At 45.4% G+C, this 20,435-nt stretch overlaps 1 protein-coding gene across 1 annotated transcript in view; it reads right to left on the bottom strand.

Moving 5' to 3' along the window:
* LOC144719519 (uncharacterized) overlaps positions 1 to 12,431 on the bottom strand; it is a 44,544-nt gene extending 32,113 nt beyond the window's left edge. Inside the window, exon 1 of the mRNA XM_078595516.1 lies at positions 11,789 to 12,431. Coding sequence (XP_078451642.1) covers positions 11,789 to 12,011 — 223 coding nt within the window. The 5' untranslated portion in view covers positions 12,012 to 12,431. The remainder of the gene's footprint in view (positions 1 to 11,788) is intronic.
* Between the last annotated feature and the right edge of the window lie 8,004 nt (positions 12,432 to 20,435).

The following is a 20,435-nucleotide window of genomic DNA, read 5'->3' as shown; positions in this document are numbered from 1 at the left end:
CAACCAATGTATATTAACCACAGGAAATAATTGAACAGGAAAAATACGTTAACGAGTCATGGACAACAGATTCACCGAACAAATAAACTAACAACTGTTGGATGGAAATAAGTGTAAACAAACTGCATTTGTGTACCTTGGTCAATGATTGAAGATGGATTGAGAGCAAAACAATGAAATATAAAGCCACTTGGGAGAGCTGGCTGGAGTGAATTTGTCAATGAAAAGCAACACACAATACCCCTTTTTTTAAATCAGTGCATAGATAATACCTGCTGTGACAATTGGATCATAAAAAGGGGCTCAAATGGTGATTCTTACAAAAACAAACCTGGAGAGATGCAAGCCGGAAATCACACTGAGAGGCAGAAAAGGGAATCCCCTCGATCAGAGAAATACAAATCAGAGACGTAATAGTGACTTGGGTGGGATTCTAGATTTGAAGTTTTCGTGACTGCAAGGATTCATAGTCTTTGGTTTTTTCGGTAAAATCACAAGCCTTCGTCATCATTGATGACGGAGGCTTGTGTTGCTTCCGAAACATCGTGAGTTAATCTATTTTACATTTTTACCTACGTGACTTTACCTAAAAAACCAAAGAGTACTTGGGTGGGAAACATCGTTAATAGGAATGACGGCCGATGGACGAGACTGGTGACAGAGTGGAAACCAGGGGAGGGATCTTGCCTAAGAGGATGAGATGGAGTGACGTGATGAGTTGAATATGGTGAACAAAATAGACTGTTGTATCGCAGAGCCTTGGGGAGTGGTGACGACATGGGGAGGACTCCATCCAGCAGTGGATAGAACATGAACAATTTGCCATTTACTTTAATATACTATTTATATAATGTGTCCGACCAGTATTCAAATCTTGACCATATTTGGCCATTCAGAGTGCATCCTGATGACAACAGCGCTAACGCACACAGACACCCCACGACATCCTGCCCATCAGATGGAAACATTCCTTCCGCTGTTTTTACAGGAAATGCCTTTCAGGTGTGTCGATCACATTAAACTCAAATGACTTATGGATTTACGTAGACGTCTGTAATAAGGATACGCCTAATGTGCAATGCTTTATGAAAAAAAACTCCCTCTGGCGCAACGACAACCACCAGGGTGGAGTTTTCTTGAAGGAAGCTTGCACAAAGGTAGCAGCTGCATTGTCACCTGCACCAGCAATGTGTGGTGGGGGAAGCAGTGAGAGGACAAACAGCACGCCTCCAGTCGAGGGCACTGTCACATCCTTGGTGAGAATGCTGTGTTTCATCTGTGCACGTAGGACTGTGCTCGCAGGCTATGATATACGCGGTCTCTCGCCAACTCGGCAGCATTGCCGAAGAGATGCACCGTTTTCTTGATTCTTTCGGTAAAGTCACGTGACTTTACCGAAAGAACCAAGAAGATGAATCCCTGCAGTCACGAAAGCTTTACATCGAAATTTTAGACGCACCGTTCAATTGGAGGTCCCCTTGCCGTGCAGCAACTACGGCGGGTCAGGGTCTAAAGTCAAAACCCCACTGACACGTGGGATATTGGCCAAGGGGCAAGCACTGTAAATAAAGCTACGGGAGGGAGGTTTCTTGCCCACAATAACGACTTTAATTGCTTTTTAAACATACCTCCACAGCTGTATAGACCCAGACTGATGTTGATTGCATATAGAGCAGGGGTCGGCAACCAACATAACAAGGGCCATTTTTTTTCTTTTAAATTCGGTAAAACAAAGAAAAACCCTCAATATATTTTCTAGGTGATGTGAATGAGCCGCATGGAGGCTCCGGAGCCGCAGGTTGCCTATCCCGAACGTAGATGGACCGGCCACTGTCACGGTTTGTCACAGAAGCTTCGCGATGCTTTCCATTTCGTGTGCTGATCTGCGACCATGTCCAGCCGTTTTTGTCAATCCACTGCTGCACGAGGACCTCGCCACGTTGTGCGAGTTGCAGCAGTTGCTTGACCATACTTCACAACGCCGGTCCAGTGGGTTGGCAAGGGAGGTGCCCTGCACTGGTGCAGAGAGCACAGAAGTATGGTACAACAACGGACGGATTTGGCTGCCTTCTGATGACCACCACACAGCCATGCAACGTAACTAGGCCACAAGTAATCCCTGTTCAATCGAGCAACGGGGGCGAGGGGGGGCCGCTCACCTCCATCGGCAGCTCTGAGCCTGTCATGGAAAGTCCACATTCCCATGGCAGGGTGCCCGTCTTACATATAACGATATAACTAGATAATATTTCTGTATTTTTAATGCACTTGTGATCCATCATGAGTGTCTAGACGTGGCAAGGAAACACACTGAGAATTGAATGACAAGAGAGCAGAATTGAAAACTTTGATCTTATTTTTCACAATTGATGGGAGTGCTTGTGAATGGGCCACTGTTAAGATGGAAAGACGATTTTTGATTGTGTCATGAAAAGTGAAATTGAATTCTGGTTTGAATGTTTTGAAAGTTGGTGAAATAAACTCCTTCTGCAATATTAATTATTCCACTGTTGGATGAAGGTCTCCTGTCACCATTGCTGGTGATGGGGATTGTTTTGAATATGTTTCACAATGCTGACCAGTAGGTAGGGGCAAGGGCAGGACCAGTTTGTAAATCGCTGGGCCACTGATGATAGCTGTGGTTGAACTCAGGTTGGTGAGTTAATACCACAGTGTACAATTCACTAGCGCCACCACTCCCCAAATTAGTAACCTATAATATTCACTTAAGTTACATTTTATAGAAGCCAGACATTATTTACATCATAGATGTTCAAGGGGGAATGTGTGTGACTTTACCGAAAGAACCAAAGAGTATGGATCCCTGCAGTCACGAAAACTTCAAATCTAGATTGATCTAAGTTCAGTTTAGTCCAGTTTTTTTTTCTTGAAGTAATCGTAGTAACTGTTTCACATTTGAAAAATAACCTCCGGCAAAACCCAACAAGGATGCCATCAGTGGAGCCTCGCCATCCTGCAATGCCCCTGCGGGTAATTTTTGTACCGAGTCGTTTGAATACAAAGCGATTTATCTTCTTCACTTTTATGTCTCTTGACTCAAATAGTAATGGGTTTCATTATTTTCACGGTACGCTCTTGTAGTCTATAACCACGGTTTATCACATTTAGATGGTTCAAGTATAAAAGTCCCCACAATACAGGGTCTTATCTTATCTTAAATAGATTTATACGGCGCCTAAGTCCGAGGTGCTTAACATTTTTTGAAAAAAATGTACGTAAGATGCAAGTGGTTAAAATAAAGAGTGGCGTTATTATAAGTGGTGATATAGTTATGGTGACAGGAGGACAAGTGGGAGTGGATAAGGAGGGTTGGCGTAGGGGTCATGATAGGGGTTGGGGTAGGCGTAGTGATAGGGGTAAAGGTGATGATAGGGGTTCGGGTAGTGGTAGGGGTAGTGATAGGGGTAAAGGTTATGATAGGGGTTGGGGTAGTGGTATGGATAGTGGTAGGGGTAGTGAAAGGGGTAAAGGTGATGACAGGGGTTGGGGGATAAGCCCGGTCGTAGTTGGGGGGCGTTGGCAAGGAGTAGCAGTAGCAGGGGTTTTTTTTAAGGGAGGAACGGAAGCATGTTAGTGAAGATGATTGTATTATATTCCGTGGGAGTTTTTGTTCCAGTGAAGGGGAGCAAGAAGGAAACATGAACAAGAGCGAGACTGGGTGCAGGGCGAGGGAGGCACAGAGAGGGAGGCAGTAGATACTGGGAGCAGACTTGTAAGTGTCACCACCCACAATGCTCCATTTGTCATGATTTGGGCTGGGAATTTAATCCAATAATGAAACAAATTTCGTCCCATTTTGTTATCTTATATATATTTTATTTAATTGGCAGAGGTTTGTGTTTTCTCTATTAGCCTAAATGTAACACTAGTATTTAAATAACATATAATGTATTGATTAATTATAATAATGTGGAATGACCAGTCTTTAAATGTGATATCATCATGAGTTGAACGTGGCCAGGTTTTGGTCACCCCCATCAATAACTATATTCAAGTCAGTGCTGTTTGATTACGGAGTATCTGCATGTTGGGAAATTCAATGTCTATTATATTCAACTTGTGATTTAAACTAATATGATGTATGACTTGAACTGTCATCTACAAATTATGAAAATAGTAACCTCTATTTTATAAAGCACCTTTCATATTGAAGTATCTCAAAGTGCTGTCCGTAAAACATAAAACTCTACTCACAAGTATGGTTAAAATCTAAGCTGATAATAGCGTTAATATCAATAACTACACTCGCAATTCCAATAAGTATTCTGATGAAAGTGAATAATAATAATTATTACAGAGTAATCGAATCGGACAACAATAGTTTTCTTTTTTATATTAAGTTACGGGGAAAGACGTGATTTAAAGAGTTAAACAGACTCAGAATCCCTAATGGACTGAGGAAACTGATTCCACAATCTCGGAGCCTGCCTGCAGAAGGCTCTTAGTGGATTGTATTGTGGGTGGAGGATATTAGGTCCTTAATAAAGAGGATAATGTTGTACACAAAAGAGAGCCTTGAGAAACGCCAGAGTTAAATGGTGAAAGCATCCAAGTGGCTACCATCAACTGCAGTATATATTGACCCATCAGTTAGGAAGCGAGAAATCCAGGTTTTCTGGTTATAGTGGATGCTAAACGATGGTAGCTTGTCAAATAGTGTACCGCGATGGCAAGATAGTGTCGTGGTGGCGAGATGTTAATTACCTCGCCTGATATACAGGAGGCCGTGGGTTCAATCCCAATCCTGACGCCTGTTTATTTGGAGCTTGCATGTTCTCTCCGTGGTCATTTGAATTTTTCTCCGGCTTCTCCGTTTTTCCCCTCCACATTTTCAAACATGCGTTTGTAGTATTTGGCTGCTATACATTTCCACGTGATGAGCCACTTCGTTGAGCTCTGATTTGTGGCCAGGTCGCTTCTGAAAAGGAGCTTAATAGCGCAGTGAGCCTTACCTGGGGAAATTAAATAAATAAAAATAGTTACAAAAAATAGTGTGTGATGCCAGGAATGATTAAATGCTTTCGAAATGCCAAAGACTACGATCATAGACTTTCCAAAATATTAAATGCTTGAGCCCCAAACTTGAGTTAGATCAGCCGACAGGTCACCTGTAGAGTACGCTTGAAGGCACCCATACTGATGATACCTAAGTAATGATGACTGCAAGTGATGGTGAAGCAAGATTAGAGAATAATTATATGTGATTGTTTACATTTGTGTCAGCAAAAAAGTAAGCAAATTATTTTATTGGAGGAAAGTAGAAAAACTAGATCACATAAGATCGAAACCAGTGGAATAGATCTCAAGCTGTGGGCGGTGGGAAATAGAGACAAACTCCACCTTTGAACCGGAAAGAGTGACCAAGGCAGGCAACATTAATGTTGGCAGGCAACATTAAAGTGTGAGGTCAGGTGATGGTGAAATTTGAGTTTCTGTTAGCAACAGGAGACGAGGTTTTCGTTGCTTCTAAGGGAAGATGAACAGACGTGATTCTACTGTTAATACCCTGGATGTTGCTGATGTGAACATTTAACTATGGATATTTTGAAGTGATGTCCTTCCTTTAATCTGCAGCAGATAAATTAACATTATTTTTAAACATATTTATTTTAGGGACCATTTTTTGCCAGTAGCAAAAATAATGGAAAAAAAAGAATGGGCTTTAACCCTTACCAGCAAACAGTTTCAAGGACAATGCAAATATCAAAGCACATTTCTTGGCATATTTTAGCACAAGCATGAGCAGTTAATGTAGACTTAACACATTCCGATAGGTGTCTATTTTGTGTTTGAACATCTTTAACGCCTCCTGTATTATTGCCGCATAAAGTAAAGCCTATTCTTCGTTCATCATTTTGATACTGGCAAAAATGTTCCCATAGATACTACTGCTCAACCTGAGCTTTTAATGCCGTGATGTTAGCATCGCTTTTATGCTGTTTGCCTTTTGGCGTCCTCTGGTCTAACACGGGTGAGGCAAGGCCATAAAGGAGGCCGTCTCTGGTGTAGGCAAATCAGTTACAAAGACAATGCATATATAATTATCAAAGCACCTATGTTTGCATGTTTTACCACAAGCGTGGGTATCCATTTGGTGTTTGAACATTTTAACACCTGTATTATTGCCGGAAAGAGTAATCCCTTTTCTTTTTTTCTATAATATTTATTTAGAATAAAGAGATAAGTACATTTTACCGGAGTTAATTGCTGTAGAACGGTCAGCGCACCTACAGCCGAAGGCCACTCTCTTCACAAAGAGTAGCCTCACCAGCGCCCTCACAAATGTAAATTAAACTATTTAAAGTATTTATTTTATTTCACCAGGCTAGGCCCACTGAGCTATGAAGCTCTTTTTCAGGAGCGACCCCGCCACACATGATAGCTCGTCGATGTGGCTTCTCATGTGGGAATTTAGAGCAGTCAATTAATTTCGATTTAAAGCTTTCGTGACTGCAGGTATTCATCTTTTTGGTTCTTTCGGTAAAGTCACGTAGAAGGGAAGTAATAAAATAATAAAAATAAAACATAATTAAATAATTCTCACAAATAATTAAATAATACAAATAAAAACAATAATAAAAATCTCACAAATAATTATTTTATTATATTTATTATTTTATTATTTTATTACTTCCCTTCTACGTGACTTTACCGAAAGAACCAAGAAGAACAGTCAAATAATCTAAAGGCGCGTTTAAAAGCGGCACAAGTGATGAGTCCAGACTATACACCTACTGATAAGGCAGCCTCCCTCCCAAAGCAGATCCACAGTGTCCAGGCCCCTTGCACCGTCAGGCGGTGAAGCCTGACAGTAAAGTTTGCAACGGGATACCCTCATAAGAGGACGAGCTACCACAAGGGTAACACTGACGACAGCTTGAGTAGATACATACTGGATCCAGTACTGATTGGGCACGTCAATCAGGTATTTTTAAAAAAAAGGCAAAGCCCCCTTCAGAATACCTAAACAGTACTGTAGTATGGGGCGGTGGAACATCCCCTGGGCGGTATGTTAAAGGCACAGGTGTTGAGGACACACTGATGTTTAAAGACACCTACCCCACCTATGGAATGAGGTGGGGGGGGTGCTAATCAGAAGTGCAGAGAGAAAATACAACAAACTAAACACAAAAACAGTTAGAAAGAAATTAGTTTTCAATCTATATTTAAAATTGCATAGCTCCAGTGACTTCCTATCATCGGCAGGCAGAGTGTTCTAGAAGGCTGCAGAAGCGAATCTGAAAGCGCGCATGACGGTGTATGCTCCTTGACGAGACTGGCAAGGTGTTGGGGTTCATTTGTGGCAAGCACTTTGTGTGTAATGGGTGCGACCTTGTAATGTAGATAATGTAGCGTAAGTAATGATGTGCCATCCGCAGCCTCTCGTCGGTGGTTCAGGGGAGTGGATGAGCGGCTGCGTGGTGACATTTCCCAAGCCCCCGCCTCCACTTGATAATTCACCGACGGTTCGGGAGTGCTGAGTGGCAGGCTCATCCCACAGGCGGCGTTTGCCGCGGTCATGATGAATGATATCTGCCGACGCCAGGAGACGGATCAACTTGCCATCTTTGATGGTCCCACCTACCGGCAAAGCGGCCATGGTCAGCAGTCTCTTGTTCTCTATCACTGCCCAATTATCTTTTCTCGAGTAGTGTTTTTTTGTAATAAATCATTGTTCACTCAGGGGTTGGGAATACTTTCTTAATGGATGTTGCTGGTATATATATACTGTTTATAAAACGTCATGTTAACAAACATGACCATCTATTTCCAGCTGTATGTTAGCACAATGATAAATGATAAGTCACATTTGTAATGTATTACATCACTTAGCGAGGTCCCACTCCAATGCACCTTGCAATATCAGCATATTCATCACGCGTCAACAACTGCCATTATCTATCAATTTCTGGATGAAGGCCTCCCAACGCCTTTTCCATTCCTCAGAGTCCTATGCTGCCACAATGCATCTTTACTCATGCGCATGAAACGACCGCATTGTTCCATCTTTGTTGCTCTTTTGGTCATGTTACCTCCTTTGGGATGCCATGCAAAATGCCATCCCCGAATCTACTTTCCAAAGTCAATACATTTACGATTCCTATTTGATTCCTGATCCATGTTGCTCCTCTGTCCCTCAACGTAATTCTAAGTATTGTTTACTGCTTACTTTTCAGCTTTTGTCAATTTTTTTTGTCAGTGTCCATTTTTCGGATCCATCCATTATATCGAGAGCACGGTCTTCTAAGTTGTGTGTCACGCCTAACATCATTGGCTAGTGATATCTGAAATGGTCCTGGGCACCCCATTCACCAACCTGCACTGACCAGCGTGTTGGAGTATGGTCACACGACCCCCAAAACGGTGGGCTGGAAATATAATGTATACCTTTGTACACATTGGCAACATGACATCAGCCGACATAGCAGTTCATAATAGGGTAGACGTGGGGGAGCAGGTGGAGTGAGTGAGTGAAGCGGGTGGAGTCAGTGAACTGGGTGGAGCGGGTGGAGCGAGCGGAGTGAGCAGAGCAAGTGGAGCGAGTGAAGCGGGTCTCGTGAGTGAAGTGGGTGGATCGGGTGGAGTTGGTGGAGTGAGTGGAGCGGATGGACTAAGGAGAACGGGTCAGGCGGTTGGAGTGGGTGGAGTGGGTGGAGCAGGGTGGAGCAGGGTGGAGTGAGTGGGGCTCACCAGCTGGTCTCTCAAAGCCGTTCTCAATGCCTCAAAGGTCTCCAGCATTCTTTTGCATCTTGATAATTACAGGGTACAGTGCTGACAAAGTGCTCTTGCACTACCCCGTGAGCAACCTCGGTTCGACTCCCGGGCAAGGCTATCAGCTGAACCAGTTCAATCCACTTACCCCACCATTCATCAAGTAGAGCACAGTCAAACGACCCCAATGACCGACATGGCATGACGAGGCCTTCATCCAGCAGTGGAAAGATAAAGGGCTATAGACTTATCGATGATTCGTGTAGATGTTATTGTTCTTCCCGTTTGTTTTCCTCTTGTTGATGCTGTTTTTGTTTCGAACCCACGCCTCATGGCTTTACTTTGACTTTAATTCAAGACCCTGTACCACGAAACAAAATGCTGACGCTGCTTGCTATGGGTGGAGTTTATTATCAGGTGAACTTTGGATAAATGAACAGGTTGTTATAAACATCTGTAAAGTTGATAGCTTAGAGGCTAGGGAACAGAGAAGCCAGCCAACGCAAATTCTCAAGTCGTGAGAACATTTCTGGCACCAAAATTAGATCTACAGGTTGCAGCTCAATGACATCGTTAGATGCCAAATTATTACTTTTAAAATCACTCAAACTTGTAGCCGCTTATGTTGGCATAGTTTGTCATATTTTTCCAATCTTTGGTCTGTTTAATAGATTTGAAAATAAATTGTGACACAAATGAAATAAAAACAAATCTAGAGATACAAGTACATGTATTTTCATAGCTGCAACATTACTCCCATAAGTCTAAACTAAAACTACTGTATTAACCAGGTAAAACCCACTGAGCTATGAGCTCTTTTCAGAGGTGACTTGGCCACACGTGATCGTACATCGAATTGGCCAATATCATCACCAGCACAGGTACAAATTTATAGAAGCAGCCAAAGAATGTAAACGCAAGTTTTTAAATGTGGAGGGCAAAACCAGAGGACCTGGAGGAAAATCCAAACGACCACGTGGAGATATTACTCGCGAACTCCAAATATACATCAGGCACCGTCAGGGTCAGGCTGGAACCCACGACCTCATCCCACAGGCGGCGCTTGGATGAGTTCACCCAAACAAAACAAGCAACTCTCCTCTAAAGGCTACTGCACACTTAGACTGTGCATTCACGCACTTTCGTGTTGCACTTTAGAAATGTTATTGCGATGGAACTCCATACTTTGAATATGTCAAATTGGTGACATCACTCGCGCACTGACAGTGAGCCCTACTGTGATATTCAAATACATATTTTGACGACATATGTAGTAAGGTGGCTTGAGAATCATGAATACCGGTGGTATACCTTGCATCCCTGCCCCAGCAATTGGACCAATTGTTGCGATTCAGGGTCCCGGTTAAATAATAATTTAAAAAATTATTGTGGTAAATGTAACGGCCACTCGTGGCTGCAGATGTAGGCAAGTACAACATAAATAAATGAAGTTTACACAGGCAATTTTTGATCAGGGCCTCTGTTAGGGTTGTGCTGGATTGAGCCCTCCGCCGCCAAATGTATGTTGAACTTCTTTCACGCCGTACATATCCAACCGTGATAATCCTTCAGGCACCATGACGGTGACACAGTGTGTCACCGTCATGGTGCCCCCCACACAATACTTTTGTGTAATTTGACTGCCCCCCCCCCCGGCCCTCACCCCCCACCCCAAGAGGAGCTGGAGGCTGGGCCTGGATTCGATGCTTCAGAATCTATGAATGTATACAACGAGACACGTCTAATGAATATGCGTGACAATTTAGGGCACACCAGCCTCTTATTTGAGAGAGAGAGAGAGAAAAAGAGATCGGTCATCATCAGTCTCAAAAAGGCTTAAGTAGGCTCAGACCCATCAAGGGAAGTATACAGAAAGGGCATATACACACAGCTCAATTTTCTATCGGATTAAAGGACTCGTGCATGAACACAGAGCTTCACACTCTTGTCGGACAGCGAACTAGAAAACTCGGTGTGTGTATATGTATCAACCGGACAGTGGTGACGCATGCCTGTAATCTGGAACTGTGAGGGCAGCGAGAGTTGGTGGAGTGACACAAACGGTGTAAAACTTCCATCCCGTGGTGCGTCGAGATGCCATATCCTGGCTTTACCAGGAGAAGACGTTACAAACAAAGTGCAGACTAATATCATCTGTACATTCTGCATGGGGTATAAAGTGCTACCTCCACGCACGCGCGGGTTTTCTCGGATTGCTTCTGTTTTCTCCCACATGCCTAAACACTCATTAATCGGCTGAGAACATCTTAATACAGAGAGGGCTGCAGGGCTTTGGGCAATTGTTAGCTCTGGCTCACCGCCTGGTTTCCTTCCGGCTTGTCTGTTAGTCCATCAGCGTTGAGATGCTATGAAATGAATGACGCTATTAAAAGTAAACATTACATATTGCTCATCGAAATGATACGGGCGACAGGATTATTTGGGTGGCGGGGGTGGGGTAGGAAGTTGCATTTCCATTTTGTTGGAATGGTGGTGCACACCTGTAGACCAATACTTTGGAGATAATGGTTGGTCGATCACACAGAAAACGAGTGAAACTAGGCCACAAGGAGATGGTAGCACGTGGATTCTCTCATCTACCCGTATGTAACTTTGAGTGTTATCCACCCGTGTGCATTGTGTATCTTCTCCAGGTATTCCGGGCTCCTCCAACGATGCCACTCACGAATTGAATTGGCCAAACAGCCCAGTAATTCGGGACTGAGCTGAAAAAGAAGAGAGCCTCGATACTCGCCGAGGCTTTCCTGGCTCAAGAAATGGCATAATTAACGGGGGCACATTTACCATCGTTATTGTCACAGCAGTATAAACCTGTGCTGTGCGCGCAGACCTGGAACGCGTTACCAGCTCGTGGTCGGGATCCTTGCCGGAGCCAGTTTTGCCAGAGACATAAAACAGTGTCGTATCCAAAGGGCTCACTGCGTGTAATTAGTGCGCGATAAGAAACTCTCAGACTAACAATCGTGCGCTCAGACGAACTTACGCACGCACACGCACGCACGCGCGCAGAGAGAGAGACACACAAACTCATTACCGGGCAGCAACATGGGTGCCTTCCCAAGGGACCAGTCGCCCTTGTCGTCGGTCACGCACAGCCCCAGCACGCCGTCCCACCGAGCGGGCGGCAGGCACAGCAGCGGGGCCACGTCCCAGCCAGAGCCATCCCCGGAGCCAGAGCCGTCTTCGTCCGCACGCACGGGAGCTGCCGACCCCAGCAGCAGCAGCAGCGCGAGTGGCAGCACCAGCGAAGGAGACATCCTGGGCACGGACCTCTGCGTCGCAAACCGGCGTTGGGACTTGTGAGCGTGCGAGAGTGTCCTTCTAGCAGGGGCAGCGGAAGACCTCGCAGATGGGGTTGTTGTTGTTGCTGCTGCTGCTACACTGGGACTGTCGTTGCCTTTGGCTGTATGAGTGGACCCGATGGTGGAGTTGTTGGGTTTTTTTGCGAGACCAAAAAGTGCGTGGCTCGGGAACTCAAAGAGGGCGAGTGGGGTTGTGGAGCGTCAAGAGGATGTGCGCACCACGGGGACTGGCTGCTCTACGCCGCTTGATAAGGGGGGGGGGCGGATTTCACATGGAGGGGAGGGGTGGCTATGGGGAGGAGGGCTGCGTTTGGCTCTGCGTTGGCTGGGACGTCTGCATTCTGCTTGTACCCGTCAGGGGTTGGAGGTGGAATTGGAGATGGAGATGACTAACGCTGTCAGATACAAGCACCACCCCGCCCCACCTTCCCTCATCCCCCACCCAACACGAATCTAAACTCACACCTCACCCTCGTTCGTCACTGTCCGCTATCTCAGCGTCACGTCGCCAACTCTATTGTCCCCCCACCGCCGCCACCGAACAAAACCCTGGAACAATGGCACAGCTATCGAAGTGTGCAGGTGCTGAGATCCATGGACTGCAAGGGGATCAGGGGCCGCCCTGTGAAGGGGGGGGGGTGGGATTTAATTCCTTGTACTGCGGCCCATGCCAACCACGCCGCTGCCTGGGAAGCCGCTCTTTCATCCGTGTTTGCCAATGTTCATCAAACCCAACGTCTGCTCTCATATCCCTGCACCCCACTCCTTCAGCAGCAGCAGCAGTCAGCAATAGCCTTAGCAGTGCTGGATTATCCTCCTCGTAGCAAAAGTAGCTGCATATGCTACGGGCGCCGCACTTTCAAGGGCCCCGCGCTAAATGCTTTCAAGCTATCAATTCCGGTTGAGCGATTCTGCACATGCTCTATTACTATAGTACTATACCGTCTTCGACTTGTATGAACGACTGGCTGTTTAAGCTTTGCGATTAATCGTATTATCTGGCTGTATAGCAAATTTAAAAAAAATACAATTACTTTACTATGCAAGTAAAACATGTTATATGTATGTGTTTGTTATTTAGGACCCCTTTGTAACATACGCTACAGGCATATGTTATAATCCGGCACTGCGTTTTAGCCTCCACAGCCGTACACACCTCTGTCTTTCACTGTAGTAGCTAGCACCTGTTTAACGCATCAACGCAGTTGGAATTAACATCGCTCTCGAATATCTGCCCACAACACCATCCAACCTTCTTCCCCCCAGCCCTCCGATTGGCACGGTTGACAACGTACGGCGCGAAAGAAGTTCAACATGCATGTTGTACAACCATCCTGTAGCTTTTTTCTGTCTCCCAGTCACATCATCCACCCGTACGTCTGCTCACCCTGTTTATAAAGCACATTAGCTCCACGGTGTTAACGATGAATATGGAATGTGCGTCATTATTTGTGTGTTTCACAAATCCAACTTGTGCACTTAGTTATTGGGAACCTCAATTCGTACTGCATCGCAATTATTTATTGTTCATGAAGGAACTTCTCCGTGTATAGTACGGCACGGTTACAACCAATATCCCCTGCTGGCAACACGATACGGACATTCTTTTGTCGGGGTGACAGCACCGTTTAAATGTTTAATCGCGAGAAGCCAATTGTGTTAAGTAATTTATAAGCAATTTTGGGCGTAGGGCAGCTGTTTTGAAAGTTGAGTCTCGTCTTTGTGGGACGATCATCAAACGTTGCCACGCGTGCACGCATTTGACCGATGCACGCGATACCCCTCATTTACATTGTGAAAGAAACAAAAAGGTGAAACCTAAACTGGTCAGGGTCTGCGAGAGAGAGAAAAAACACAACCGCCCAACATGACTGCCGTCCAGAGCTTTAATGCGATGCTATCCATACCTGTCCACCCCCTTCAGTGCCCTACCGTATTACAGACAAATTCACACCTTATTGGTCACCCGTACCCAAACAAATCTCAACGTTCATTCTATGCATACACTATACACTACACTATACACTACACCACTACATAGCTGTCAACCCCATATCAGTGCCCTACCTTATTATAGACCAATTCACACCTTATTGGTCACCCCGTGCCCTTATAAATCTCAACGTTCATCTAACAAAGTCCCATCACAAGGGAGAAACACAAACAAATAGACAAAAACATTGTTGCCATATGGACCTGAAAACTAAATTTCCCTGTACAAGAATACGGTAACCCGTATGGGTTGACAGGTATGTGTTATCGCTTATGCAAGTGTAATGAGATAGTGACATCTATTGGTTGGAAAATGGAAGCACGGGTACAGGCACCACTATAAACACTATCCAATCCCAAAGGGAGAGGTATCAAGGCTAAGGGTAAAGGGCGGGGCTGGCCGAGAAACACCGAGAACCGTCTAGAAAGTTCCACGAGAGGGTGTGACCGGAGGCGGAGCCTAGCCGCGCCTGCGGCAATATAAGCGAAGGCGGAGGAGGACTCGAGGTCGGTGTGTGGAGTCTTGGGTCCGGACTGCGTCGCTACTCGCCATCATCTCTCTCCGTCGTTCGGCCACGTGGCGGATCTCCTGCGGAGTTCCACCGCTCTTACCGGCATGCCGTCAGCCAGCGGCGAGGCCGGAACCCCGCCGTGTGATCAACCATGTGTGTAGTCTGTAACAACGTTAATATCCAAAGTGTGTACTCGGAAGAGGGAGAAGATAACGTTAGCCTGTGCTGTGCCCGCATGTGAAATAAAGAAGAGTACCATCTACACGCCGTGTCGCAGAAGTCGGTCATTACACAAGGATGGGACAGTTATCACAAAGTTGAGCTTGGTTTGTCCCTCCCGAATCTGTATGGCGGCGTAGCGGTTAGCGCGCACTACGCATACCCGAGTTCCATTTCCGCTCATGGCCAACACCAGCGACGATTATATGAACCGGTCGTGGTCCTCCCCTAGGTCGACTTAGCCTCAAATGAGTTCTTGGTGCAGTGTACAAACATCACAACTAGCGAGACAAAGGCGTCCGGGCGTGGTGCTAGCCACCCATCCCCTTGTTTGCAGTCCCGGCCTTCATAGGTGCTTGCTAACAGCACTTGTCCTAACATTCTGTTAAGGCTCTACGGGGAACATTTGTCTTTGTACCCTGTCCAACTCACGTTCCCACTGAAGATCAACTGCTGTAACTATGTGGTCAGACTCCAAATCCCAAGTTGGTATATTTTTTTAAGCTTAGTTTTTTTCCTTCTATCGCAAAGACTCAAAGGTTGAGCAATCCCTGGCATAAAACGATTGCCAGTGATGTTTACACAGCAAGCAGAAGTCTCCACCTGCTGGCCGTTTTCAGCGATGTTCAAGCATAAGAACGACTGAGGGAGCAATATAGGTTGATAGAATGCGTTCCAGGTGTGTATGTGGAGCCGGTCCACCCTGTCCCTCGCCTCCCGTCGGCTAAATTGACAATAGCAACAAGAATAAAAAAAAAACATACTCCACATTTTGTTATATCCTCCGGAGAGGTGGGCGACTCCACAATAATTGAGCACCAGGGGTTTGTGAAACGGCGAAACTTTATTTGAAAGTTTTCTTCAGAAGGGCAATTGCGCATCTGCAGTAAATCATCAGAAACACCCTCCACATTCACAACACCGCAGCTCAATTCCTCAGCACGAATTCCGCCCAAATCTATATTGCGCACGTGCCCCATACCCTATGGTGCACGTGGAGCTCGGGAACCTATCCCTGATCACCATTGCCTTCTCATCTATATATATGCGAACGATTTGCCTCTCCGACGGTGGGGTTTACGTAAAAAAAAAAATAGGCAGGTTCCACACCGTAAGCCCCGCGGTGAGCAAGCGCTATTCCTTTTCACATACGTCAACTTTAAATTAGTTTAATTAGCAATTTAGTGCGATTTATGTGCGCATCCCTTTTATTTATTTATGACGCGTGCACGACCATGCCAACTCACATGCCTTTGGTGGGGGGGACAGCCCATGCCATGTCGCATGCCTTTGGTGGGAGTGAGGGGGACATTTTCTTTTGCGTTAAAAATGCTATAAATATACATTAAACGCTGACGTTAATTCTTCACTGTGATGTCCCCCCCCCCACCCCGATGCGTACAGTTATTACTACTCTACAGTCGCTAAATTTTACTACTATGGGCCGTAGATATTACTGCAGAGCGGTCGGAGAGATCGTGGCTGGGGCTTGGGGTCAGGGGTAGCAGCCCAGCCCCAGCCTGCCAAGGTGCCACCTCGGCCAGCTGGACAATCTAGGCGAGGCCGGAGGCTCTGCACGGGACTAGGCCTCACCACGCCACTCTGTCAGGTGAGTACTTTGTGCTATACAGTCTATAAATACTGCTTTAGAGTCAGCATGTACTACTGTAGTGATAGCAGGTACCACTACAGTCAGTATGCACTGCTGTAATCATATCAGGTACCACCACAGTACGCACTGCTGTTAGATTTTGAAGAGTAGTTTTGAAATATTTTTAAGACCCAGGCAACACCGGGTACTTCACACTAGTATAATATAATAACATAAAAGGATGTTGGAGAATAAATGTCGATAAAATATGCAGTTATTTTACAACATTATTTGTCTATGTGATAGCTGTTAGTCGCACGTGAATACGTGGAGGCAATTAAATGCTATGTAGTTTAACAAGGGTGGTTGAAGTCCTTCCCTGACTTTTGCTCACATAGAAGAGAGTTTTAATTCCAGGATTATGGCTGCTCACGTGGTTCAACAACAGTCTCCATCCACAGCAAAGCACTTCTCCCACTGTTGGACACGTTGCATGAATGTCCTCAGCATATTGGGAATTGTATTTTTCATTGAAGCTGTTTAGGACACACGTTTTCACCAAAGTGCTCTTTTAGTAGGTCAAGCAGATGGAAGTCACCGAGAGCCAGGTCTGGCCTCTGTGACAAATAAAGGAACTTCCCAGCCCAGACTGTTCAATTTGGCTGTGGTGGCTTAGGCTGCATGGAGTTCAGCATTGTCTTGAAAAGAAAAAAACTCCGCTGGACAGTAGGTCGTGATGTTTCTTTCTAATTAGTGCGCACACATCCTAAAGGACGCTGCAGTCGTAGGCGCTCTTGATAATAGAACTTTACATGAATGCTCCCCTTCTGATCCCAGAACAATGACGCAATCACCTTTCTACATGGAAAGGAACCCGTAAAATGTTAATGGGCGGTGGAGAGCTAGTATGTTTTGATTCCGTCCTGGAAAGTATTGATTTCTGGAGTGTGGCGATAAACTCGGCTCTGATCAAGTGTGGCAATGTATTCTAGGAATGTTTGTCCTTCTGTTGTCAATCGAGCGAGCAGCTCGGGGTAGATGCACATCCAGTCACGCTTGCCGAGAGCAATGACCCAACTGGCAGACACAATGTGAAAGTTCGAGTGGGCATGGCATCAGTTTCAACGCTGCCAATGCTCATCCACGTTCCTATTGCAATTGCACGGACGGTAACACGGCAATCGGCAAGAATCATGCTTTCCACGTGCTTCATGTTGGCAGGTGTCAAAGCACTCTATTTGGGCCCTACCATGCCGACATATCCATCACACGTGTGCCACCGCCCTTTAATGCGTGCACACCAATCAAACACGGTGCATTATCCGAGCGTTGCATCTCCAAAACTGTGTGTAACCCATCCCCACTATGCCTCACTCTTCTTGGCCGCGATCTTTATTGAGTGCATCGGGGTGGCTATCAATAAGTTAAAATTACTTTTTGGCCGTACTCTAGCGTTGCCTTCTTTATTTCTCTCGCTACCTCCGTGGCGCACAACACTCACTCTCTCGTGGCCACGCGCACAGGGAACTTCCAACAGCTGGTGAAGAGCTTCAACCGATCCGATTACATGTGTAGTGGTGTTAACTACTCGCTGTTCGCAAACTGTGAGAGAGCGGATCGTAAACAAGGTTTTCCCGCTCAATCAAACGGTCAGGGTCAAAGGGGGTGAGGTAGGATCCAAACGCCAGATTGGGAAGGACCAATCGGAGGGTCCCACAAGGTGGCCGGGGATTGGACAACCCGGCAACGAACAGGTATAAAAGCCAGAGCGCTGAGAGCTCTTGGCCAGTTCTGCTACACGAAGACCCAAGTCGGCCGAAGACATCTAGGACCCTGGACCAAGCCCTCCAGCCCTTATCAGGGCTAGGGCTCAGTGTAACCAGTGGTCGGGGAGAGATCCCCTAGGTCCAGCTAAAGGACGCTGGGATAGCAGGGAGATTAGATAGCCTGCAAGGTCCGGAGGCTGTGTCTCCTCAGGGTAACGGGTGAGGGGACCATATACCCCTTTGTGTGATAGGGACTGTGTATTAAGATAATAAACAGTGTGTGCCATAAAGAAGTTTAGAAGTCCGTCCTTTACAACATGTGCACCGCGTGTCACCTGTGAATCTCAGCTGACTTGACGTCTTCATGCACAATATGCTTCGTCACTACTCTCTGTTCCACAACCCGGGCTGACCTCACCGTTTGCCATATTTTTTCACACATGACGCAAAACGTCGCCTGTTATATATCCTTTTCCTTTTAAGGCAATTTTAATGACGAATATGTTGAGTTATTTTTGTTGCCTTCAACGTAGTCTGCATCACAAATAATAAGCCACCTGGAGGCTGCTGTTGTCAACGGATCCACTTTTATACATGGCTGCCTGAAAGCCTGGTCATTATATTGCACCGTCCCCACTAACAAAAGTGCAGAAATCACATTTTCCACCAACACACATGATGATGATAATGATATGGTTGACATGTACGTTTTTTAAATTGTTTTTTATATTGGCTTTGTGTTGAATATTGTACGAAACATATATACAGTACTGTCTTACATCAGTGAAAGCAATCTTATTTCTGAGATCAATGGTGTAACAATACCTGATATTACAAATTCTACATTTTCACATTATTAATCAATAGTTATACAGTAATTATAAATGATACTTATAATTATAAATGATAACTTATCAGGCAGATAACATTTTCACCCATTGTATTTACGACAAAATGTATATGTGATGGATTATATCGCAGAAAATGCCTTTGAATGAAAGTAAAGAGGCTTGCCTATAATACAAGCTGCAGAGTGTGGTTAGCTTTTTGATCAAGGGGAAAGCGTTGGATGTTTTGGCCGATATGATTCTGGAAGATTTGGCTTAAATATGATTTTGGATCCAGCGAAATAACTAATTAGGCTATTACGTTTTGAGTGTGTTCATTTGGACACGTACGTGTGTACACATCTGAACCTTTGTCGAAATTTGGAAACTATATATAATTGTATGTGTATGAGTATGTGTTGTATGTGAAAAGGTCCTGGCAAGGATTATTCAACATCGCCTTACCAGGCACGCTGAGGAGAGGCTTGCGCAGCTCCAATGCGGTTTCAGGAAAGGGCGGTCCTGCACAGATGCCATACTTTCTGTCCGTCTGCTACAGCAGAGGTGTAGGGAATTCCAACAAGACCTGGTTCAGAAGGATGTGGAGCTGAGTGGTGTCAAGATCGGCCTATGTGGAGGAGGCACATGAAGGATCCTACTGGGCAGGAGGAGGCAGTTCCCCTCCAGAAAGAGCGAGCGGAGTGCCAGGCGGCTAAAAGGCATCAAGGTGGCACAGTGGGGAATGCAGGTGGTACATCTGCCAATCATCTCAGTCAACCCATAACACCTGGGTTTGTCCCGTGACCTGTTCGCAACGAGCCTTCCACACTGCACGTGGCCTCAAAGTGCACCTTGCCTGGCACAACCGCCGTGGTTATGTCACCGCCACTTAGTAACGAATGGCAGTTGCTGTTTTAAATGAATGTCAAAGACCAATTCCCCATATAGACGTTAACATGCTGTTGGGGCAAATGCTGTTAGCGAGAACCTATGAAGTCCGGCATGGCACATGAGTTGAGTGGGTAGCCAATACCATGCCTGGCTGTTTTTGTCTCCCCAGTGCTTACACACTGCACCATATAGTCATGTTTACACACTGCACCATATACTCATGTTTACACACTGCACCATATACTCATTGAAGGCTGAGTCGACTTAAATATTCGCCACTGTTATCGATTGTGAGCGGGACTCAAACTCAGATTTCCGGGTTCGTAGCGCAGTGTGCTAACCACGACATTACCGCTCCCCCTCCAACAATACATGACACCCTTAAGACAGCTTCCAATTGATTTTGTTATTATAAGTTTTTGTGTCTCAATCAGCAACAATTGTTCCTGTGGAAATTAAAATGATGGAAGAATACGGGCATTATTTTTTTTTATATAATAACACGTGTAACCCTTCCTTACCTGATTAAATCCTATTTAAAAACCTTAAACTATATGTAATGGATGCAACAAACGGAGGTG

This window comes from Lampetra planeri, chromosome 6, assembly GCF_965212315.1.
Source record: "Lampetra planeri chromosome 6, kcLamPlan1.2.h2, whole genome shotgun sequence".
NCBI classification, from domain to species: Eukaryota; Metazoa; Chordata; class Hyperoartia; order Petromyzontiformes; family Petromyzontidae; genus Lampetra; species Lampetra planeri.
This window is presented reverse-complemented; position numbering and strand designations above follow the sequence as displayed.